This window comes from Anomaloglossus baeobatrachus, chromosome 11 (assembly GCF_048569485.1).
Source record: "Anomaloglossus baeobatrachus isolate aAnoBae1 chromosome 11, aAnoBae1.hap1, whole genome shotgun sequence".
In the NCBI taxonomy this organism is placed as follows: domain Eukaryota; kingdom Metazoa; phylum Chordata; class Amphibia; order Anura; family Aromobatidae; genus Anomaloglossus; species Anomaloglossus baeobatrachus.
Genome location: NC_134363.1, coordinates 639371 through 663979, shown reverse-complemented (window position 1 = coordinate 663979; position 24609 = coordinate 639371). Strand labels below are relative to the sequence as shown.

Sequence of the window (24609 nt, the reverse complement as noted above, 5' to 3'; positions counted from 1 at the left end):
GCGTCATGTTATTCATGCAGCCGCCCCCGGGAACCACGGAAGCGACTGCGGCCGACAACTAATTAATCCCCCGTCCTGCAGCTAAATCGATACCATAATTAAATCCTGGTTACTGCGGCAAAGTGTGAGCGCGTCATTACCAGCAGAGCCACCGGAGCAGCGCACCAGAGCAGACACCGAGCGCCGCGCCAGAGCCGCCACCCAGCCCCGCGCCAGAGCTGGCACCCAGCGCCGTCCCAGAGCCGCCGCCGAGCCCCGCCCCAGAGCCGCCACCGAGCCCCGCGCCAGAGCCGCTACTAAGCCCCGTGCCGTCCCAGAGCCGCCACCGAGCCCCGCCCCAGAGCCAGCATTCAGCGCCGTCCCAGAGCCGGCGCCCAGCCCCGCGCCAGAGCCGCCGCCGAGCCCCGCGCCAGAGCCGCCGCCGAGCCCCGCGCCAGAGCCGCCGCCGAGCCCCGCGCCAGAGCCGCCGCCGAGCCCCGCGCCAGAGCCGCCGCCGAGCACCGCGCCAGAGCCGCCGCCGAGCACCGCGCCAGAGTCGCCGCCGAGCACCGCGCCAGAGCCGCCGCCGAGCACCGCGCCAGAGCCGCCGCTGAGCCCCGCGCCAGAGCCGCCGCCGAGCACCGCGCCAGAGCCGCCGCCGAGCCAGGCAAAAATAACAGAAAAGAGGAAGTGGAGCCGACTGCTGTGATTCTGGAGACTCCCGAGGATCGAGAGGAACTGGGGAACGGGGAAGAAAGGGAATGTGGATGGCACCACATGCAAGCACAAGCGGGGCGACCGGCCCCCCAAACCATAGCTGAGGGTGACCCCCAAACTACAGCCAAGGAGCGACTCTCCCAGACTATAGCCGTGGGCAAACCCCAAACCATAACCAATGGGTGACCCCCCACCAAACCATAGCCGAGGATAACCCCGAAACTGCAGCCAAGGAGCAACTCCCCCAGACTATGGCCTAGGGCGACCTCCAAATCGAAGCCAAGGCTTGACTCCCCCCCCCCCCCCCCACCTTAGTCGATGAGCACCCCTGAAAACCACAGCCGAGGGTGACCCCCCGAGACCGCAGCCAAGGAGCAACGATCCCAGTCCATGGCCGAGCAGGCGACCGCTGCCGCTTCTGCTCTTACTCGCCATGCCGCGCTGTTGCTGCGTATTTCACGGCGGCGATCAGTGTGCGGCTTCAATCACGCCGATGTATCATGTCATAGATGCAGCGGAAGGGGCGAGCGGCAGCGGAGGGGGCGAGCGGAGTAGCCGCTCCATGACAGCATTAACCCCTTCACTGCCTCAGTACAATGGTCTCACTGACCGCAATGGCCAGCAGCATTGGAGACGGAGACGTGCCGGGGAGAGGCCGCGGTTACCTGGACTTTCAGAGGCTCCGTCTCCAGCACGGTCACCCGGTTCCTGCAGCTCGCCCACAAACAATCATCCAGGGCCAACAGCGCCTGCACAGGACTGGTGCCAACACGAACGGTGGAGGGGTTCTCAGGGTCCCAAAGACCACCTGATGAGGGAAGAAGATTGTCATACTGAAGCCCCAGTGTCCGTGTCTGTATCCCATTCCCCACAAATGTCAGCATCATCTTGTTCCCCAAAGTGTCATCATTATCACTTCCCCCGAGGGTCATCCCACCCAGAGTGTCGTCATTATCCCCTCCCCCGAGTGTCGTCATTATTTTTCCCTTCTTCCGATTGTTATCCCCTCCCCCGAGTGTCATCGTTATCCCCTCCCCCGAGGGTCATTATCACCTCCGAGTGTCGTCGTCATACCCTCCTCCGAGTGTCGTCATTATCCCCTCCCCCACATGTCATTATACCCTCCCCCACGTGTCATTATACCCTCCCCCACGTGTCGTAGTCATCCCCTCCCCCGAGGGTCTTCGTCATTATCCCCCTCCCCCGAGGGTCATTATCCCCTCCCCCGAGGGTCCGCTCGTTCTGCCTTACCCTGGTTTTGGGGGTACAGCGCTAAGGTGCCATCTTGCAGTCCTGCACACAGGTGGCTGGGGCTGTGGCGGAGGCAGAGGACGGGCTGCAGGTCCGGGCTCCTCAGGGCCATCAGACAGGTGGAGCCGGTGTCCACGCTGCTGTAAACCATTATACTGAGGAGATAAAGCGGAGACCTGTCTGATGATGGAGGCACGAGAGCCCCCGTAATGGCAGCCGGGGGGGGGCGACACACACTGCACGGCCGCCATCATCACACATGATACAAGCACACACTCAGCTGCGGAGGATGATGGTGTCAGCACCACGGCTGGGTCAGGGCGTCACAGCACAATCACTCTCCTCCTCCTCCCCGCTGGATCCTGAGCATTGTCCCTGGTGGCCCCTCACCTGCCATCATGGAGCCCCACGCACACGGCAGGCTGCACCGGGGCACAGCTGCCGTCCTCCTCGCTCTCGCCATCCTCGTCGCTCGCTTTACTGCACACGTTCTCCACGCACAGCACGCGGGCCGGCAGCGGGAACGCCTTCAACATCCGCGGAGTGGTGTGGTTCAGGGAGAAGATCTGGATCTGCCCGGCGCCGTCTTCCTGACCCCCGCCCACCTGGAAGGAGACGACATAACCCAGCGAGCGAATCATCACACTGGGACTCTGTGCACCGATCTCATTACTCCAGTCACATCCAGAGCTGCAGCCATTATCTACTGTCAGCCTGAGGGACCGCTGCAGACAGTCACAGAGCCAAGGAGACACCTACCCATAAGTATCCCTGAGGCAGCGACGTACTGACCGAGGAGAAGCCCAGGAGGGAGCTCTGCACCGGGGTGTGAACAGTGCCACCTAGCTGCAAAAACAGAGGACAAACATCAGTCACAGATGTAATGTGTGCAGGTTATATCAGTCACATACAGTGCTTTGATAAAGTATTCATACCCCATGAACTTTACTACATTACACCTACAAAACTTTAATGCGCTTTATTTGGATTTTCTTTGATGCCGACAATAAATAAAAAGTATGTGCGATGTGTAAAGGTCGAAGGATACAGGATAAATATATTACAAATATAAACCTGAAAATTGTGCGTTGCATTAGTATTCAGCCCCTGGAGTCAGTACTGTGTAGGACCACCATCCTCTGTCTTGCATTAGTAATCATCCCCCTATACTCAGTACTGTGTAGGACCACCTTTCTCTGTCTTGCATTAGTATTCAGCCCCTGGAGTCACTGTGTAGGACCACCATCCTCTGTCTTGCATTAGTATTCAGCCCCTGGAGTCAGTACTGTGTAGGACCACCATCCTCTGTCTTGCATTAGTAATCATCCCCCTTTACTCAGTACTGTGTAGGACCACCTTCCTCTGTCTTGCATTAGTAATCATCCCCCTATACTCAGTACTGTGTAGGACCACCTTCCTCTGTCTTGCATTAGTATTCAGCCCCTGGAGTCAGTACTGTGTAGGACCACCATCCTCTGTCTTGCATTAGTACTCATCCCCCTATACTCAGTACTGTGTAGGACCACCTTCCTCTGTCTCTCCAGCTTTGCTCATCTAGAGGGGACATGATCCTCTCCTCTCGCTTGGTGAGACTGGACGGAGACGTCCGCGACCGGTGAGACTGGACGGAGACGTCTGATTCGGTGGATTTGGGTCTGGACAGCGACTTGGCCGCTCACACACAGGAATGTGCTCTGATCTGAATCCTCCATTGTAGATCTGCAGGATGATGAGGGTGGTTGTCCTGCTGGAAGGTGAACCTATGCCCTGGTCTCATGTCTTCTGCAGTAACAGATTTTCCTCCAGGATTGTCCTGTATTTAGCTCCATCCATTCTCCCATCACCTCTGATTCCCTGCCCCTGCTGAAGAGAAGCCTCCCCACAGCAGGACGCGGCCTCCACCATGTGTGACTGTGGGGAGGGGGTTCTCAGAGTGATGTGCAGAGTTAGTTTCCACCACACAGAGTGTTTTGTATTTAGACCAGTTCTTTTTGGTCTCATCTGACCGGCGCCCCTTCCTCTACATACCATGTAGGGGGGCACAGTGGACAGTGGAGGAAGGTGCTCCACAGTCAGATGAGACCAAAAGGAGAACTGGGCTAACTACAAAACACTGTGTGTGGTGGAAACTAACCCTCACCCTAAGACCACCCTCCCCACCGTCACACATAGTGGAGGCTGCATCCTGCTGTCAGGAGACTTTTCTTAAGTAAAGGCAGGGAAGCCGGTCAAGAAAACCTGATTAAAGCTGTAAAAGCCAGGTGTCATTGGTCCTTCACACTTCATAAATACTTGCACTTAGTATCAGTATAACAGAAAATCCAAATAAAATGCATTTATGTTTCTGGGTGTAAAGTAAAATAATGTGGAAAAGTTCACAGGGTGTGAATACATTCACGCCACTGTATATCAATACTGGATTCTTATAAGAGCGGCGGATATCAGATCTATAGAAGGGCTTCCATACTGGAGATCTGGAATGGCTGATAACAGGGAGTAAACGATTGCTTTCAGGTGCTCAGTAAATGTAGATAATACAGAGATGGTTTGTGCCCGCCCTGTGCCTCCGGTACACCGGCCCCATGGTGTGCACAGTGTGCGGAGGAGCTGCGTCTCCTGTTTTTGCAGAGCGGCACAATATCTGCAGCTTATAAATAATGGACGGTGGGATGTCCGGCGGATTGTGCCCCCGCAGCTCCTGGCATCATTTCTACAGGACGGTACGGACAGAAAGCCACCAGGGAGACGGGACACTTTCCAGACATCCTTGTGTGATTGCCGGAGTGTTGTGTGCCAGCACCGGGGTGCGGGGTAGCACAACTCACATTTGTTTTAATTAGCGGAAACCAGAGTGACGTGCGGATGGAGGCAGCGAGCCCGGCGCTCCCCGCAGACCAGTGCTCCCCGCTGCACATGCCCCGTCACATCCCAGCTGTTACCAGGCCCGGACATCCGCAGCAATGGAAACCGTCCGGTGTGTGCACATGATGCATCGCACCGCAGGACCCCGGGAAATGGAGGCCATCAGTGTCACAAACCACCGGGGGGGTCACTCAGAAATCCCCCGCGCTGGCTACCAGTACGTCACAATCGGGGGGTAACAAGTGGGGGGGTCACCCCTCCTTTATACCTCCCGACCGACAGACAGAGCACGTGACGCGCTCTCTAGCGCCCCTCTTATAGTCAGGCCAATTATGGAATTGCCCGACAATAAGCAAGGAGGCCGCTATACTACTTATGCCGATTATTGAAGGGTCCCCAGTGAGAGTAGGGTATATATTCCCCCGACCTCCGCGGGCGGAATATATAATATCTTCCCGAATCTCACTGGCCTCCCCACAATAATCCTTGGCACAACTCGCTGCCACCAACCGCTTCACGGTAACTATTAGCCGAACACACAGACGTGGGATTCAAGATCGAGATAACAGAACAGCCCAAGATTAATTATATAATTTAATCAGCCTAAAGCACACTAGAAACTACAATATATACAATAGGGAATCTACAGAATATACAGTTATGTCAGAGTACAGTTACAATCAAAGCATGGGTTACAAACAGGCATACACAGTTCCAGCAGTTACCTTGTTGCGTCTGGCCACAGGGGGGCGCTGTACCCAGGTTTCTAGGATCCTTCCCACAGATGTTTCCTACACGTGCCCCCAGCGAAAAGAACACTGGAAAATGGCCGAAGTAGGGTTATCAACCTGGGCCAATCCAGGTCCCCTCCTACCTTAGTGACCTCAGAGGGAGCACTGCTCCACCCCTGGCTTGAGTTATGGACAATCCACAACATGGAATATTGGCCATAACTTTGCCTGGGAGCGTCGTAGGCGGACGCCAATGCTCTCATTGTGACAGTTATGAATTTAGCTACAGAACGAGGGGACTCATGACCTGTCTGCCAGTTCCCCATTGGCTGATATCACACCTGGGGCATTTCCCAATGTCCTGCTCCCATAAAAAGGGTGTGCCGGCATCGTCCGCATGCGGAGACACCATTTTTATGGTTGCCATATTTATCGGAAATATGGCTTGCGAGATATGAACCATTTTTTACTGGAGTCGTTCTGTCTGGCTATTTCCATAGCCTTGCTAACTAGCTAGCAGCCCCCACTACAGGGTCACGGCAGGGAGTCATCCTGTGTCCATTGTCCCTAAGCCACCTAATTTCCATATCACAGGACATGGCCATGGAGGTGTAAGTGGAACACTGAGAACAAGAAGGGAGGGGGCACTGCCAGGGAGTGATGAGGGATTATGACTGGAGTCATAATTCATCTTCATATCCCGGGATTTGCCTCACACCTCCCCCCTTTTGAGGGCGCTAGGGGGCAGCACACTCCGGTGTTCCCCCGTGCGCCCGTCCGCGACCTCTCCTTGTCGGGACAGCCCGTCTGCGTTACCGTGGTCACGGCCCCTTTTGTGGCGAATGGTGAAGTTGTATTGCTGGAGCGCAAGGCTCCATCGCAACAATCGCCCATTCGTCCCAGAGACGGTGTGCAACCAGCTGAGGGGATTGTGGTCCGTCTCCACGATGAAGTGGCGCCCGTATAGATAGGGTTGCAGACGCTGCAGGGCCCACACTATGGCCAGGCACTCCTTCTCCATCGTGGAATAGGCAACTTCCCTTGGTAACAGCTTCCTGCTGAGGTACAAGACCGGGTGCTCTTGGCTCGCAGAGTCCACCTGGCTGAGCACCGCACCGAGGCCGAAGTCACTGGCGTCGGTCTGTACTACAAACGGCCGCGTGAAGTCGGCTGCCTGTAGCACGGGCGGGCTGGACAGGGCGTCCTTTAGGGCCCGGAAGGCTGTCTCGCAGTCCATTGTCCAATCGACTGCAGAGGGCAGCTTCTTCTTGGTGAGGTCCGTCAAGGGCTTTGCCAGGCTACTATAGCATGGAACAAACCTCCTATAGTACCCAGCGGTCCCCAAGAAGGACATCACCTGCTTCTTGGTCCTGGGGGTGGGCCAGGATGCGATGGCTTCCACTTTCTCAGGCTCGGGCTTCAGTGTTCTCCCACCTACCCGGTGACCGAGGTACTGGACCTCGCTCATGGCCAGCTGACACTTTCCCGGCTTGATGGTCAAACCTGCCCGGTGGATCCGCCTGAGCACCTGTGCTAGATGCTCTAGGTGGTCCTCCCAGGTGGGACTGAAGACGGCAATGTCATCCAGGTACGCGGCCGCGTACCCTTCAAGTCCCTTGAGCAGGGTGTTGACCATCCGCTGGAAAGTGGCAGGGGCATTCCTCATCCCGAATGGCATCACCGTGGACTCGTACAGTCCAAATGGGGTAATAAAGGCAGAGCGTTCCCTGGCCTTGCGAGTCAGGGGGATCTGCCAATATCCCCGGCTCAGATCCATGATGGTCAGGTACTGAGCCCCGGCCAACTGATCGAGCAGGTCATCGATGCGTGGCATTGGGTACGCATCGGCGACCGTGACCGCATTGAGCCCCCTGTAGTCCACGCAGAACCGAGTGGTTCGGTCCTTCTTAGGGACGAGGACTACAGGCGAGGCCCAAGCGCTGTTGGATGCCTGGATCACCCCCAGCTTCAGCATCTCGTCAATCTCCTGGCGCATGTGTTGCTGCACCTCCAGGGAGACCCGATATGCTGAACGCCGGATCGGGGGATGATCCCCAGTGTCCACGTGATGGACAGCCAAGTCAGTCCTTCCGGGCTGGTTGGTAAACAACCCCCGGAAGGGGAGGAGACCAGTGCTCCCCGCTGCACATGCCCCGTCACATCCCAGCTGTTACCAGGCCCGGACATCCGCAGCAATGGAAACCGTCCGGTGTGTGCACATGATGCATCGCACCGCAGGACCCCGGGAAATGGAGGCCATCAGCAACCCAGGAGCTGCGGCCCCGGTACAAGAAGCCTCGACCCGACAGGTCCCCGGTGTGTGCACACATGATGCATCGCACCACAGGGCCCCGGGAACTGGAGGCCATCAGCAACCCAGGAACTGTGGCCCCGGTACAAGAAGCCTCGACCTGACAGGTCCCCGGTGTGTGCACACATGATGCATCGCACCACAGGGCCCCGGGAACTGGAGGCCATCAGCAACCCAGGAGCTGCGGCCCCGGTACAAGAAGCATCGACCTGACAGGTCCCCAGTGTGCGCACATGATGCATCGCACCGCAGGGCCCCGGGAACTGGAGGCCATCAGCAACCCAGGAGCTGCGGCCCCGGTACAAGAAGCATCGACCTGCAGAAAACATCTGAAAATGATAGGTCCCTGGTGTTTAGGGAGATTAGATTGTGAGCTGCTGGGGCCAGGACTGATGAGAGTGCAACCTCCACAGAATGTGTTTGCGGGAGGCGTGGAGGAAACATGGGAGGCGTAGAGGGGTGAGCGTGTAAAAAAAGGTGTGGGGGTGTAGAGAGAGGTGCGGGGGAAAAGTGTGTGGAGAAAGGAGTGTGGTGCAGCGGAGGCGTAGAGAGGGCGAACATGTAGAGAAAGGAGTGGGGGTGTAGCGGGAGGTCAGGTGGAAAAGTGGAAGGTGTAAGAGTATAGTGAGGTGCTGTGCAGGGGTGCAGTGGGAGGCATAGGGGTGTAATGGGAAACATGGGGGAAAATTGGGAGGTGTAGAGGGGGCGAGCGTGTAGAGAAAGGCGTGGGGCTGTAGTGGGAGGTGCAGGCGAAATGTGGGAGGTGTGAGAATATAGTAGGAGACGCGATGCAGGGGTGCAGTGGGAGTTGTATGGGTGTGGCGGGAGGCATGGGGCCGCAGTAAAAGCCATCGGGGTGTAGCGGGAGGCCCGGGGCTGCAGTACAGAGGCCCGGGGCTGCAGTACAGAGGCCCGGGGCTGCAATACAGAGGCCCGGGGCTGCAGTACAGAGGCCCGGGGCTGCAGTACAGAGGCCCGGGGCTGCAGTACAGAGGCCCGGGGCTGCAGTACAGAGGCCCGGGGCTGCAGTACAGAGGCCCGGGGCTGCAGTACAGAGGCCCGGGGCTGCAGTACAGAGGCCCGGGGCTGCAGTACAGAGGCCCGGGGCTGCAGTACAGAGGCCCGGGGCTGCAGTACAGAGGCCCGGGGCTGCAGTACAGAGGCCCGGGGCTGCAGTACAGAGGCCCGGGGCTGCAGTACAGAGGCCCGGGGCTGCAGTACAGAGGCCCGGGGCTGCAGTACAGAGGCCCGGGGCTGCAGTACAGAGGCCCGGGGATGCAGTACAGAGGCCCGGGGATGCAGTACAGAGGCCCGGGGCTGTAGTACAGAGGCCCGGGGCTGCAGTAAGAGACGCCAGGGTGCAGCAGGAGGCACAGGATGAGCTGAATGTCCATTTGTGAGTGATCGATAACCTGTTCCTCTCCTCCTCCGGCCCCCGGGGATCGCTCTGCTCGGGAGCGGCGTCCGCCCCTTCCCTCATCTCCATTACTGCGCATTACTCGGATCGGCCGCTGTCGGGTAATTACAATTTGCATTCATTTTTTGCCTCTTAAGAAGATGAGACGGATTTAACCTCGTCAGGATGTGAACCTGGAAATCCTGAGCGTGATGGAGGCCGAGTCCTCAATGTCACCGCGGCCTGACAGTGCTGCGGAGCCCGAGATTTCAGAGCAGGATCGTCCTCCTGGCAGACGAGCACCGCCAAATCTGAGGACGGAATATGGGGACCTGCAAATATGGGGGGCACCTGCCTGGAGGGAGGGGGATCTGCCAGGACAGGGGCAATCTGCCGATGGGCAGAGAGCTAGGAGCCACACCCGAGCGAGATATAAAGGATGCAGCAAGCTAAGGAGGAACCTGCCTACATCCGGTGACAGGCCGAAATACGGAGGATCTGCAGAGATAGGAACCTGCCTACACCCGAGGACAGGCCGAAATATGGAGGATCTGCGGAGATAGGAACCTGCCTACACCCGGTGACAGGCCGAAATATGGAGGATCTGCGGAGATAGGAACCTGCCTACACCCGAGGACAGGCCGAAATATGGAGGATCTGCGGAGATAGGAACCTGCCTACACCCGGTGACAGGCCGAAATATGGAGGATCTGCAGAGATAGGAACCTGCCTACACCCGAGGACAGGCCGAAATATGGAGGATCTGCAGAGATAGGAACCTGCCTACACCCGGTGACAGGCCGAAATACGGAGGATCTGCAGAGATAGGAACCTGCCTACACCCGGGAACAGGCCGAAATATGGAGGATCTGCAGAGATAGGAACCTGCCTACACCCGAGGAGAGGCCGAAATATGGAGGATCTGCAGAGATAGGAACCTGCCTACATCCGGGAACAGGCCGAAATACGGAGGATCTGCGGAGATAGGAACCTGCCTACACCCGAGGACAGGCCGAAATATGGAGGATCTGCGGAGATAGGAACCTGCCTACACCCGGGAACAGGCCAAAATATGGAGGATCTGCAGAGATAGGAACCTGCCTACACCCGGGAACAGGCCGAAATATGGAGGATCTGCAGAGATAGGAACCTGCCTACACCCGGGAACAGGCCGAAATATGGAGGATCTGCGGAGATAGGAACCTGCCTACACCCGGGAACAGGCCGAAATATGGAGGATCTGCGGAGATAGGAACCTGCCAACATCCGGGAACAGGCCGAAATATGGAGGATCTGCAGAGATAGGAACCTGCCTACACCCGAGGAGAGGCCGAAATATGGAGGATCTGCAGAGATAGGAACCTGCCTACATCCGGGAACAGGCCGAAATACGGAGGATCTGCGGAGATAGGAACCTGCCTACACCCGAGGACAGGCCGAAATATGGAGGATCTGCGGAGATAGGAACCTGCCTACACCCGGGAACAGGCCAAAATATGGAGGATCTGCAGAGATAGGAACCTGCCTACACCCGGGAACAGGCCGAAATATGGAGGATCTGCAGAGATAGGAACCTGCCTACACCCGGGAACAGGCCGAAATATGGAGGATCTGCAGAGATAGGAACCTGCCAACATCCGGGAACAGGCCGAAATATGGAGGATCTGCGGAGATAGGAACCTGCCTACACCCGGTGACAGGCCGAAATATGGAGGATCTGCGGAGATAGCAACCTGCCTACATCCGGGAACAGGCCGAAATATGGAGGATCTGCAGAGATAGGAACCTGCCTACACCCGGGAACAGGCCGAAATATGGAGGATCTGCAGAGATAGGAACCTGCCAACATCCGGGAACAGGCCGAAATATGGAGGATCTGCGGAGATAGGAACCTGCCTACACCCGGTGACAGGCCGAAATATGGAGGATCTGCGGAGATAGCAACCTGCCTACATCCGGGAACAGGCCGAAATATGGAGGATCTGCGGAGATAGGAACCTGCCTACATCTGGGGACAAGCCAAAATACAAAGGATCTGCGGAGATAGGAACCTGCCTACACCCGGTGACAGGCCGAAATATGGAGGATCTGCGGAGATAGGAACCTGCCTACACCCGGGAACAGGCCGAAATACGGAGGATCTGCGGAGATAGGAACCTGCCTACACCCGGTGACAGGCCGAAATATGGAGGATCTGCGGAGATGGGAACCTGCCTACACCCGGGAACAGGCCGAAATATGGAGGATCTGCGGAGATAGGAACCTGCCTACACCCGAGGAGAGGCTGAAATATGGAGGATCCGCAGAGACTGGAACCTGCATACACCCGGTGACAGGCCGAAATATGGAGGATCTGCAGAGATGGGAACCTGCCTACACCCGGGAACAGGCCGAAATATGGAGGATCTGCAGAGATAGGAACCTGCCTACACCCGAGGAGGGGCCGAAATATGGAGGATCTGCGGAGATAGGAACCTGCCTACACCCGGTGACAGGCTGAAATATGGAGGATCTGCGGAGATAGGAACCTGCTTACACCCGGGAACAGGCCGAAATATGGAGGATCTGCGGAGACTGGAACCTGCCTACACCCGAGGAGAGGCCGAAATACGGAGGATCTGCGGAGACTGGAACCTGCCTACATCCGGGAACAGGCCGAAATATGGAGGATCTGCGGAGATAGGAACCTGCCTACATCCGGGAACAGGCCGAAATATGGAGGATCTGCAGAGATAGCAACCTGCCTACACCCAGTGACAGGCCGAAATATGGAGGATCTGCGGAGATAGGAACCTGCCTACATCCGAGGAGAGGCCGAAATATGGAGGATCTGCAGAGATAGGAACCTGCCTACATCCGGTGACAGGCCAAAATATGGAGGATCTGCGGAGATCGGAACCTGCCTACACCCAGGAACAGGCCGAAATATGGAGGATCTGCAGAGATAGGAACCTGCCTACACCCGGGGACAGGCCGAAATATGGAGGATCTGCAGAGATAGGAACCTGCCTACATCCGGGAACAGGCCGAAATATGGAGGATCTGCAGAGATAGGAACCTGCCTACACCCGAGGAGAGGCCGAAATATGGAGGATCTGCGGAGACTGGAACCTGCCTACACCCGGTGACAGGCCGAAATATGGAGGATCTGCGGAGATAGGAACCTGCCTACATTCGAGGAGAGGCCGAAATATGGAGGATCTGCAGAGATAGGAACCTGCCTACATCCGAGGAGAGGCCGAAATATGGAGGATCTGCGGAGATAGGAACCTGCCTACACCCGGGAACAGGCCAAAATATGGAGGATCTGCGGAGATAGGAACCTGATCAGATGATGAGGAGATGACAAAATAAGGAGGAACCCACCATGAGAGGAGAACTTGCCGCACTGGGAGATACGGGTAACACTGACACGTTAGAGGGTCCGGCCTAGATACGTGGGACCTGCCAACATAGGGGAATCCGGGGCCTAGAGGGATAGACTTTGCTGAGGTAAGAGGCACCTGCCGACATATGGGAACCCTGGCTGATGTAGCAGCGACCATCCAGGGTACAGGGGGTCCTGCCGAGGACACATGGATACGTCCTGGGGTAAGTGATGGCGACACACAGGTCATGCTATCATATAGGACCATGCCGCAGTCGGACACCTTCTCTGAGCCACTCACCTGTAAGTCGGAGGCTTTCGTGGAGAAGGCGGGGAGGCGACACACCAGTGTGGGGGACCAGAATGGGATTTTGGTTTTCCGCTCTTCCTCGGGACACAGCCAGCCCGGCCGGTTCTCCTCTCCTGTAAACAGAGTCAGACAATCAGCGGGGAATCGTGTGCTCCAGCCAATCACATCCCCTACTAGTGTCACATGATCGCTGCGCACTTTCCACCTGAACATTTTATTGCAGTGTAAATAGGCCAATCAAATTACAGCCTGCGACAGGTGCGGCCCAGGAGGCTGTGATCTGATTGGCTGCTGCGGGTGGAGCGTTATTGCACAGTGAATATTCCTTCTCCTTGAGTCGCTGTGTTTCTGGATTTTTATGACACTCTGGTGTCGGACCTCTGCAAGGCGCTCTGGGGACGGCCCTCTAGGAGGCGCTCGGGGGACGGCCCTCTAGCAGGCGCTCCGGGGACGGCCCTCTAGCAGGCGCTCCAGGGACGGCCCTCTAGCAGGCGCTCCGGGGACGGCCCTCTAGCAGGCGCTCCGGGGACGGCCCTCTAGCAGGCGCTCCGGGGAGGGACCTCTAGGAGGCGGCTGCTAATGTCCTGTGAACACCGCGACACCTATGCCGAGGAGCTCAGACAATTAACACCGGGCTCAGCCAGGTATCACGTCGCCTCTCCTCCCCCTCTGGGAATTGCGCCGCTCCTCCCCCTCCGGGTATCGCGCCGCTCCTCCCCCTCCTCATCCGGGTATCGCGCCGCTCCTCCCCCTCCTCATCCGGGTATCGCGCCGCTCCTCCCCCTCCTCATCCGGGTATGGCGCCGCTCCTCCCCCTCCTCATCCGGGTAGCGCGCCGCTCCTCCCCCTCCTCCTCCTCCGGGTAGCGCGCCGCTCCTCCCCCTCCTCCTCCGGGTAGCGCGCCGCTCCTCCTCCTCCGGGTAGCGCGCCGCTCCTCCTCCTCCGGGTAGCGCGCCGCTCCTCCCCCTCCTCATCCGGGTATCGCGCCGCTCCTCCCGCTCCTCATCCGGGTAGCGCGCCGCTCCTCCTCCTCCGGGTAGCGCGCCGCTCCTCCTCCGGGTAGCGCGCCGCTCCTCCTCCTCCGGGTAGCGCGCCGCTCCTCCTCCTCCGGGTAGCGCGCCGCTCCTCCTCCTCCGGGTAGCGCGCCGCTCCTCCTCCTCCGGGTAGCGCGCCGCTCCTGCTCCTCCTCCTCCGGGTAGCGCGCCGCTCCTCCCCCTCCTCCTCCGGGTAGCGCGCCGCTCCTCCCCCTCCTCATCCGGGTAGCGCGCCGCTCCTCCCCCTCCTCATCTGGGTAGCGCGCCGCTCCTCCTCCGGGTAGCGCGCCGCTCCTCCTCCGGGTAGCGCGCCGCTCCTCCTCCGGGTAGCGCGCCGCTCCTCCTCCGGGTAGCGCGCCGCTCCTCCTCCGGGTAGCGCGCCGCTCCTCCTCCGGGTAGCGCGCCGCTCCTTCTCCTCCTCCGGGTAGCGCGCCGCTCCTTCTCCTCCTCCGGGTAGCGCGCCGCTCCTGCTCCTCCTCCTCCGGGTAGCGCGCCGCTCCTCCTCCTCCTCCTCCTCCGGGTAGCGCGCCGCTCCTCCTCCGGGGACTTCATTAATTAGCTGCTTTGTGAGTCATTTGCTCTCAAAATAAATTCTAATTAAAACCAAAATTTCCCAATTTTATCTTGAGAAAACGTCCGGAGATAAGTAAATAATGGGGACAGGTAGAGGAAGCGGCACAGGCGCAGTTAACCCCCGCAGGGCCGGGACGGGGGAAGGTGCGTCACAGCGGAGCCTCTAACGTGCGGAGTTACCAATCAAGCAGAAAAAAGCAATTTCTCCCCATTAGAGCTGAATGGTCTTTTTAACGAGTTGCTCTTCTCTTCCCTCTGGCTTTACAGATAAAAAGAAAAAAAAAGCCGCGTTAAGACCACGAAGCGCAATCATCCGGCGCTGAGACATCGGGGCATTAAGAAAAGCGTCTCCAGGATGATTTCAAACAAATTTCCTGCCATTTAGCTTCTCAGCGGCGTCTGCGGGAGCCGAGAGGAAGATAACGACGAGACGTACGGGGCCAGAATCTTCTAAAAAGCCCTGATGAGGCAGGGAGTGCGGAGCGCAGGGGGCGCCCCATTCACAGCGCTGACGCGCCTCTCTACAGGCCGCTCGTTATTGTGCGCGCTCGCTGAACGCTAAAATGCCTTCACAGATGAAAACCGCTTTGTCCTTGCAATTTTCCCGAGAAGCCTCAGACTCCTCTCCGCTTTATGAAGGGTCTTTTACAGAGAGAACAAGAATACTTGAGATTACGCCGGCAAACGAGAGAAAATCATAATTACTTTCCAAGGAGCGAGGGATGTAAAGAGGAGATGGCGCTGCAAAGACCACCCCTCCCCCGCGACAGAATGTAGCTGCGGAGGCCGCTAATGGCTCAGAAGACCCCAGAACACGTATAATGGCCGACGTCTTATGTGCACAGTCACATATGCCCTGGTATGGACTCAGCGGACCCCGGTATGGGCTCAGTGGGTGCGAGGGGTCTGGCGTGTGCTCAGCGGACATCAGTATAGCCTCAGCGGACCCCGGTATGGGCTCAGTGGGTGCGAGGGGCCCGGCGTGTGCTCAGCGGACATCGGTATATGCTCAGTGGGTGCGAGGGGCCCAGTATGGTCTCAGCAGACGCTGGTAGGGGCTCAGCGGGTGCGAGGGGCCCAGTATGGGCTCAGCAGATGCTGGTAGGGGCTTAGCGGGTGCGAGGGGCCCAGTATGGGCTCAGCAGATGCTGGTAGGGGCTCAGCGGGTGCGAGGGGCCCAGGGTGGGCTCAGCGGACCCCCAGTATGATCTCAGCGATTACGAGGAGCCCTGTATGGGCTCAGCGACTGCGAGGGGCCCTATATGGGCTCAGCAGACCCCCAGCTTGGGCTCAGCACACCCCGGTATGGGCTCAGCAGGTGCGAGGTGTCCAACCCTAGAAATGACAAGTGATGCAGCCCCCACAGGATGACGCTGAGGTCGTGTCACTATTCCGCCCCCCCCCCCCCTTCGGGTCTAGTGTGGTCCTAACCCTTTATCAGCCAATGACACAGGCAATTCATGAAGTCTGCACTTACTGAGCGCGATCTTGGCCAAGTGCATCCGGTTCACCCACGAAATCTTACTCAAGGGGTTCGGTGTGAGGAAAAGGACCATGAAGCTCATCGGACGTCCAGACCTGAAAGGGGAAGAAATGAAATAGGGGTCAACACAAAGCTAAACTAAGCGTTAATACCAGAGGCTTCACCACCGCACAGAATGGAGGATGCAGACGAGGGCGCAGAATAAAGAAAGAAGAGCGGACGGCGCCACCTAGAGGCTCAGCAATAAATCGTACAATGATGTGAAATAAGGAGAGGCTGCGACCGCTGAGCACGGACCGCAGGACACACGGGGCAGATACTCCATCCAGGCGAGACGTGCGCTTCACCTGGGATCTCACCAGATCCTAAACCCACCGATCACTTGCCCTAGACTCACTTGTCAGATTTCCGCGGCATCTGGAGCTGCAGACGGAGGTGACATTTATTTGCAGACTGGATCTCCTCTTCTTTCAGTCGGATGAGTCTCTGTAACCCCAAACACCAGTCCTGAGCCACGGTCATGTTCAGATTCTGGGGAGAGAAGGAGGCGACGCCATGACACGAAGAGTAAAGATTAGAGGGAGACTGCGAGACGTCCGGTACAAGAATGTTCAAAGCAACCATGGAGATCAAGCTCACTGCTCCGCATCGCTTTTATTTCCTCATACACAAAGGCCCCGGGAGATGCAGATAAATAGGATAATAGGATGTTGAAAGGGGGATAGGAGCAGGTGTGCTATACTTTCCAAGACTCCGGCATGGCTGTACGCTACTCCCAGGCCACGCATTCACTTCCTGGGCCGCTAATTACTGCTCATCCATATGCACTGCTTTCCCCGCCCACCAGTGCCTGTGATTGGTTGCAGTCAGACGCGCCCCCAACCTGAGTGGCAGCGTGTCAGTTAACTGCAACCAATCACAGGCGCCAGGACGGCCGGTGGCGGGAAAAGCAGTAAAACTCTCTGCGGGTTAGTATCCTGGTATAAAAATAAATAAAACAATTGGAGTAGGGTCCCCCCGTATTATGATACCCCGCACAGGTAAAGCCCACGGCTCCAAACTGCCGCCTCCACCCGGGCGCTCATCTTGGCTGTGTATCAAAATAGGAGGAATTATTTAAATAGATAATTAAAAAAACACACACACAAAAAAAAAACCCAGGGTGCGGTGCCCCCCAATTTTGATACCCAGCCATGATAAAGCCCTACAGCTGGGGGCTGATATTCTCAGCCTGGGGAGTCCCATGGTTACTAGGCCACCCCCAGGCTAAGAATAGCAGCATACAGCCGCCCTGGAATTGTCGCATCCATTAGATGCAACAGTACAGGCGCTTTACCCGCCTCTGATTGCGGTGGCAATTGGGGTAATGGTTAATAACAGCTCAGAGCTGTCATTAAGCCCTAGATTAGTAATGGCAGGCGTCTATGACACCCCCATCACTAATCTGTAAGTGAAAGAAAATAAACACAAACACCAAAAAAATCCTTTATTTGGAATAAAAGACAAAAAAAAACCCAACCTACTTCACCACTTTAACCCCCCCCCAAAACACCCCTGCAGCTCCATTGTAATCCACACGAGGTCCTACGGCGATTCAGCCTCCTGCTAGATGTCACAGCGAGCGGCCATAGAGCATGACTGCCTGCTGTGACTGCAGACGGAGAATGATGGAGCAGCGCAATCAGCAGTAACATCACTCTGTGTTTGCGGGGGTTGGCACTGTCAGTGTTAAAGGGCTGACGGGGCACGGCTCTGCACTGTAACAGTAACAGTGTCGGCCAGGGGCAGTGGGTGCAGGGTTGCATCGCATTTCGCAACCCCGTGCTGGAACGGTCAGTGTTAAAAGGCCAGCGGGGTGCGCTTTAAGCCAGGGTGCTTGAGGTTACCAGAGGTCCTACCATGGGAACCTAGGTATGACCTCCAGTGAACTTAGTGGCGTCACTGCTGCCAGCCGGCTCCTTCTTGTCAGTGCTTTCCAGAGCCTGGAGAGATCGGACATGGTTTCAGTCTCTCCAGGCCCTGGTGAAGCAGAGCCAGGACCATCATGGGATGTCGTGTGGATTACGGCGGAACTTTAAGGGTCTTTTTGGGGTTAATAAAGAGGGAAGAGAGGGTGCTGTATTTTATTTCAAATAAACAATATTTTCTGTGTTTATTTCTTTTTACCCATCAACAATTCTGTGCTTGATGAAGGTGTGCGCTGTTATTAACCCCTATTACCTCGATTGCCACTGCATCAGGGCAATCAGGAAGAGCTGGGTAAAGTGCCAGGATAGTCACATCTAATGGATACGACAATTACGGGCAGCTGCAGCCTGCTATTGTTAGCCTGGGGGCCCAATAACCATGGGACTCCCCAGGCCGAGAATACCAGCCCCCAGCTGTTGGGCTTTATCATTGCTGGGTATCAAAATTGAAGGGTGGACAACACTTTTTTTTTTTAAAAAAAAAAAAAGTAAGAAATCGCATGTGGTTCATCTTATTTTGATACACCGCCAAGATTAGCACACGGCTGAGAGCTGCAGCCAGTAGCTGTAGGCTTTATCTGTACTGGGTATCATAATATAGGGAGCCCTGCGCTAAATGATTTATTTATTTTTACACCACGAAACTGACCTGCAGACAGTGCCTGTGATTGGTTGCAGACACTTGCTGTCACACAGGCTGGGAGTGCGTCTGCCTGCAACCAATCACAAATGCCAGGATGGCCGGTGGGCGGGGAAAGCAGTGCATATGGATGAGCAATAATGAGCGGCCCAGGAAGTGAAGGAGAGGCAGCGGGAGCAGCGTACAGCCGTGACAGAGCCTCGGTAAGTATGAAGCGCTTGCTTCATTCTTATTTTTTCCTGGTTTGTTTTTTTTTTTGAGTGCCGGATCTGGATCAACACCCAGAATCCCGGGCCCGGGGCCGGCACTCGAGTTCCTTTGAAACCATGAGGATCCTGACTTTTACAGTCCGAGTTCACCCACCACTAATCATGACCGTTCATTCTGATGGTTGCCCATAACTCGCCTACACCTAGTCATGATTTTATCCACATGTGGCAGGATCTTTTCTCCCCAACTCAGTAACCATATTAGTGATGTTAGACTGCGATCACCTTGCAAATAACTATGACTTGAGGACTCACCTGGTAGATGCCGTGCAGACTATGAACTGAGGACTCACCTGGTAGATGCCGTGCAGGCTATGACTTGAGGACTCACCTGATAGATGCTGTGCAGGCTATGACCTGAGGACTCACCTGGTAGATGCCTTGCAGGCTATGACCTGAGGACTCACCTGGTAGGTGCCGTGCAGGCTATGACTTGAGGACTCACCTGGTAGATGCTGTGCAGGCTATGACTTGAGGACTTACCTGGTAGATGCTGTGCAGGCTATGACCTGAGGACTCACCTGGTAGATGCCTTGCAGGCTATGACCTGAGGACTCACCTGGTAGGTGCCGTGCAGGCTATGACTTGAGGACTCACCTGGTAGATGCTGTGCAGGCTATGACTTGAGGACTTACCTGGTAGATGCTGTGCAGGCTATGACCTGAGGACTCACCTGGTAGATGCCTTGCAGGCTATGACCTGAGGACTCACCTGGTAGGTGCCGTGCAGGCTATGACCTGAGGACTCACCTGGTAGGTGCCGTGCAGGGTGCTGATGACCTGAGGACTCACCTGGTAGGTGCCATGCAGGCTATGAGCTGAGGACTCACCTGGTAGGTGCCGTGCAGGGTGCTGATGAGCTGGGTAATCTGCTCCACGACGTCCAGGTCTTTCTTTACATCCTGCAGCTCCTGGTAGAGGCGCGGGGAGCCCAGAGACACTTTATCTAGAGGAGGGGACATGATTACACAGATGCATCTTCATATATAGACCCCCCCAGAGACTGACAGCACTCACTTTGTCCTGCAGAGGGCGACTGTTTCTTGCTGACGGACTGCGGCCCCCCAGCCGCTTCCTTTTCATACACATTTCCTTCCTGTCCGAACTCGGCCACTTGGAGCTGGGGTAAGTCGGCGTTCCACTTTAGCACATAGCGAGGCCCGAGAGGTACCAGGTTCCCGATATCCGGCTGCCCCCTGGTGAAAGGATAGTTCCAGGGGTGACAATATGCCTGCAGCCCCCTGGTTCTAGCGCAGACCCCGCAGAGAGGCTCACTTGAAGTTGATGTTGGCGCACACCAGCACGTCGTTGAGCAGGAACAGCTTCCGCTCCTTGGACTTCAGCAGCTGCCCCTTCTCCCCGTAGACCATCTCTGTAAGGGTCTCACATATGAGGAGCTGGTGAAGACCGGAGCTCAGATTCTGCAAGAGGGAGGTGAACGGTGACATCCGGCCTCACAGCAGCACAGAGGAACTCGTACCGCAGAGACAAGCATGCCCTGGGCACGGTCCTTATGGGGCCCGGAGATTACGTGTGCCCCTTCATCTTGTCCTACCAGCAGTCACCCACCATCTCCTGACCCCCGGGCGGTGGGGTGTTCCCCGGCCCCCTCCCGTAGCCCACCTTGTACAGCGTGCTGCGGTCGTTGATGCTCTTGCACAGCTGCTGGATCTCGGCCACTTGGTCGGCGACTCGCTTCTGCTCGTTCAGCTTCTCCGCCAGGGTCTCCAGCTCTGTAAGCGCCAGCTGCAGAGACAGGCGGTCCGGATGCCCCCGCGGAGTGTTCTTTAACATGTCCTGGGGGACACAGCGGTTAGCGATGGGTGGGGGGGATGGAGGACACATTAGGGCAGGAGATATCGGGGCGAGAGGGGGCGACACTTACCTGTAATAGGAGGATGAACTGGGGAAAGCGCTGGATCGGCTTCACCATCAGCCCATAGAGCGTCACCCTGTCCGGACTGGCCGCCTGCTTCTTCTGTAAGACACACAGGAGTCTCCAGAAGGTGGGAAACTACAACTCCCAGCATCCTCTAGTCATCAGGACACAATCTCACCTTCAGGAACTCCAGGAAGGCCGGCTTGGTGAGACACGCTTTCTTAATCAGCGTCATGGCGTTGGTGAAGTTATTGACGTAATCGCTGTAGACATCGAGCACCATGGACTTCGAGAACTGGGAGAGGAAGAAGAGGGGAATCAGTGTATCTAATCCTCTGTGATACTGTCTGCTGAGCATGCATCTAATCCTCCCCTATGTAATACTATCTGCTGAGCTGTGTATCTAATCCTCTGTGATACTGTCTGCTGAGCTGTGTATCTAATCCTCTGTGATACTGTCTGCTGAGCTGTGTATCTAAACCTCCCCTATGTAATACTGTCTGCTGAGCCGTGTATCTAATCCTGTGTGATACTGTCTGCTGAGCTGTGTATCTAATCCTATCCTGTGTGATACTGTCTGCTGAACGTGTATCTAATCCTCTCCTGTGTGATACTGTCTCCTGAGCTGTATCTAATCCTCTCCTGTGTGATACTGTCTGCTGAGCCGTGTATCTAATCCTCTCCTGTGTGATACTGTCTGCTGAGCTGTGTATCTAATCCTCTCCTGTGTGATACTGTCTGCTGAGCTGTGTATCTAATCCTCTCCTATGTAATACTGTCTGCTGAGCCGTGTATCTAATCCTCTCCTGTGTGATACTGTCTGCTGAGCCGTGTGTCTAATCCTCTCCTGTGTGATACTGTCTGCTGAGCTGTGTATCTAATCCTCTCCTGTGTGATACTGCCTGCTGAGCCATGTATGTAATCCTCCCCTATGCAATACTATCTCCTGAGCTGTGTATCTAATCCTCTCCTGTGTAATACTGTCTGCTGAGCAGTGTATCTAATCCTGTGTGATACAGTTTGCTGAGCCGTGTATCTAATTCTGTGTACCAATGTCTGCTGAGCCAAGTAACTAATCCTGTGTGACACTGTCTGCTGAGTATCTAATCCTCTGTCACGGGGTCCTTCTCCCATATCACACAATCAACAGAGCGAGAAATGGATGAACATTCCAAAGAACATGTATTCCAAGCAAAATCATAAAGGTCCAAAAAATAATCCACCATACAGAGGGTAAAGTAGTCCAGGAACACGTATACAGTCCAGTAAGTGATAAATGTCCAGATCTCTCTGGGGTGCTGCCTGTAGACGCAGCTTCTCCCACAGAGGATCAATCTTCTTGCTTCTCTCTTGAAGTTCTCAGACAGATTGAATAATTCCCCAGGTAAGGTAAGCAGAGTGCTTGAGTAAGTTCCAGGCCCCCTCCCCCAGACCTAGGGACAGAAGCACTGCAGGGTGTTATAAGCCTGCAGACAGGACAAATAATACATAGACTGGACAGAGCACCATGCCTAGAATACGAACCTACACAAAATGATACACAACCCACAATATTCCACCATCACAACCTCTCCCTCCTTCTGAATACGTGAGTACACCATGAGGTCTACACAGAGCTCTGGCCACCTCACTTAGGTCCATGTTGCTCAGCTGTGGATAGTCCCTTGTACAGCAGTAGGGTTGGAAGGACAAGCTTCCCTTTGTGTCCTCCTTCACTCAAACTGTGTTTCCTGCACCCACAAATCAGCATTGTAGATCCCCCACATCATTTCCTAGGAGAATATCTGCAGGCAGCCGCTCATCACCCCAACCACACATTGCATGACCCCAAAGCCAAAGTCCAGATCTACAGTCGCCTTTGGGATATTCCTCCTTTGTCCTCCAGCCAATTCAATAACAATCCCTGGTCCGTGATGTATCTCCTCTGGCCGAACCACCCGGGGGATCAGCTATTGTGAGAAATGCCACCATGAGTGTCTGAGTAATTAGGCAAGTCCACTTGAATGGGTGAGAACTCTTCCCCCATTGTATTTGGCTGTAGAGTGTGAACAGGTCGATTTGGTGCAAGGTCATTCCTCAATCGACCAGCAGGGCAAGTGTTTTGCCAATGCCCAGGCTGTCCACATCGATAACATCTCCTCTGCGTCGGACTCCTTCCAATGTGCATTCTGGAGAAGGCAGGAGGAGAACCTGATGACAAGGCCGGAGGACATACGCTCCAACAGGGGCATCTATGGTGCAGGGGTCAGCGGTACACTCCGGTGGAGGTGTTGGTAACTCTTCCTCAGGCGGGATGGAGTGCACAAAATGCACCGGACGAGATGAAGGTGCGTGAGGGTCCCTCTGAGTCCTTGTGGGACAACTGGATTGCAGGTGCCCAGGTTGCCCGCACCCATAACATCTCCTCTGTGATCCCCCCAGGGCGTGGTCGGAGCTGTTGGGGCCCAGGATTGTGAGCAGTGGTTGTCATCGGCCTGTGGCTGGATGGAGGGGCAGATATAACTGGAGAGGGCCGGGGGGCAGGAGCAGGCTGTGGCTGGATGGAGGGGCAGATATAACTGGAGAGGGCCGGGGGGCAGGAGCAGGCTGTGGCTGGATGGAGGGGCAGATATAACTGGAGAGGGCCGGGGGGCAGGAGCAGGCTGTGGTGGGGTGGAGGGGCAGATATAACTGGAGAGGGCCGGGGAGCAGGAGCAGGCTGTGGTGGGGTGGAGGGGCAGATATAACTGGAGAGGGCCGGGGAGCAGGAGCAGGCAGTGGCTTATTGTCCAGAAGCCCCCTCCATTGCGGTCGGATAGTAAGAGCCTCATCAGCCAGGGCTGCAGCTCCATCCAAGGTGCACGGCGTGCGCTCTCTGACCCATTCCCGTATTTCTGAGGGACACTTGTACAGAAATTGTTCTATAAGAAATACCTGTATAACGTCTTCCAGCCATCTCCGACATGCCTGGGACATCTCATGGGCATACATCCTAAACGATCCCCCCCGTGGTGCAGGGAGGTCTCGGAGCTGTGCCCTATGTGAGTCTGGGGTGATGGTAATCCAGGATAGTCCGCTTTACAATGTGGTAATCCCGGTTCTTCTGAGAGTCAATGGTGTGATAAGCCTCTGCCAGGCTCCATTCAGGAGTCCCACTAACAAACGCCTCCAGCCAGAGTGGGGAACCCCCATCACCGCACACCGCTGCTCAAAGTCCTTGAAGAACCCTTCCACATCTCCGGAAGCCTCATCAAATGGCTTGAAGTCCTCCCGGGTGATCCGCACAGGCTCCCGGATAGCTGGGTTTACACTCACATTACCCCCTCTGTCGGACTCCATTGCTTCTTGTCTCCTCTGTGCTCGGCGAGCAGCCTCCTCCTTATACTCCTGAGATACACCGGGGCCAAGAACCGCCATCTCTTCTTCAAACCACACCAAACACTGGCTTTTTGGGGCAGGGATCCCCGTCCCCAGTGCTTGTCCGTCAGACATCTGGGAGGAGGTGGACTGGTTCGCACCAGTAGATCAATTAAGGCCTCTTTACTCAGTCCCTGGTAGCTCAGGCCCAGATCTCTGGCTCTCTCCTGTAGACTGGATGCGGCCCAGTCTCTGTACTCACTCTGTAGGTGGATCTCCATTAGGTTGCGCTCTTGTTGATCCCACTGCTGCCACCAGTTGTCACGGGGTTCTTCTCCTATATCACACAATCAACAGAGCGAGAAATGGATGAACAATCCAAAAAACATTTATTCCAAGCAAAATCTGAAGGTCCATAAAATAATCCACCACACACAAGGTAAAATAGTCCAGGAACATGAATATAGTCCAGTAAGTGATAAATGTCCAGGTCTCTCTGGGGTGC

General features: G+C 56.0%; 1 protein-coding gene across 6 annotated transcripts in view; it reads right to left on the bottom strand.

The window, feature by feature from the left end:
• Nucleotides 1–24609, bottom strand: part of ARHGEF10L (Rho guanine nucleotide exchange factor 10 like) — a 92889-nt gene that overhangs the window by 5455 nt on the left and 62825 nt on the right. For all 6 annotated transcript variants that reach the window (XM_075329163.1, XM_075329160.1, XM_075329159.1 and 3 more), the window contains 13 exons: nucleotides 20947–21063; nucleotides 20775–20867; nucleotides 20513–20686; nucleotides 20165–20310; nucleotides 19907–20085; nucleotides 19720–19835; nucleotides 16412–16545; nucleotides 16009–16109; nucleotides 12916–13037; nucleotides 2707–2793; nucleotides 2338–2552; nucleotides 1948–2102; nucleotides 1362–1504 (listed from right to left, as the gene is read on the bottom strand). In XM_075329163.1, coding sequence (XP_075185278.1) covers nucleotides 1362–1504; nucleotides 1948–2102; nucleotides 2338–2552; nucleotides 2707–2793; nucleotides 12916–13037; nucleotides 16009–16109; nucleotides 16412–16545; nucleotides 19720–19835; nucleotides 19907–20085; nucleotides 20165–20310; nucleotides 20513–20686; nucleotides 20775–20867; nucleotides 20947–21063 — 1782 coding nt within the window. The remainder of the gene's footprint in view (nucleotides 1–1361; nucleotides 1505–1947; nucleotides 2103–2337; nucleotides 2553–2706; nucleotides 2794–12915; nucleotides 13038–16008; nucleotides 16110–16411; nucleotides 16546–19719; nucleotides 19836–19906; nucleotides 20086–20164; nucleotides 20311–20512; nucleotides 20687–20774; nucleotides 20868–20946; nucleotides 21064–24609) is intronic.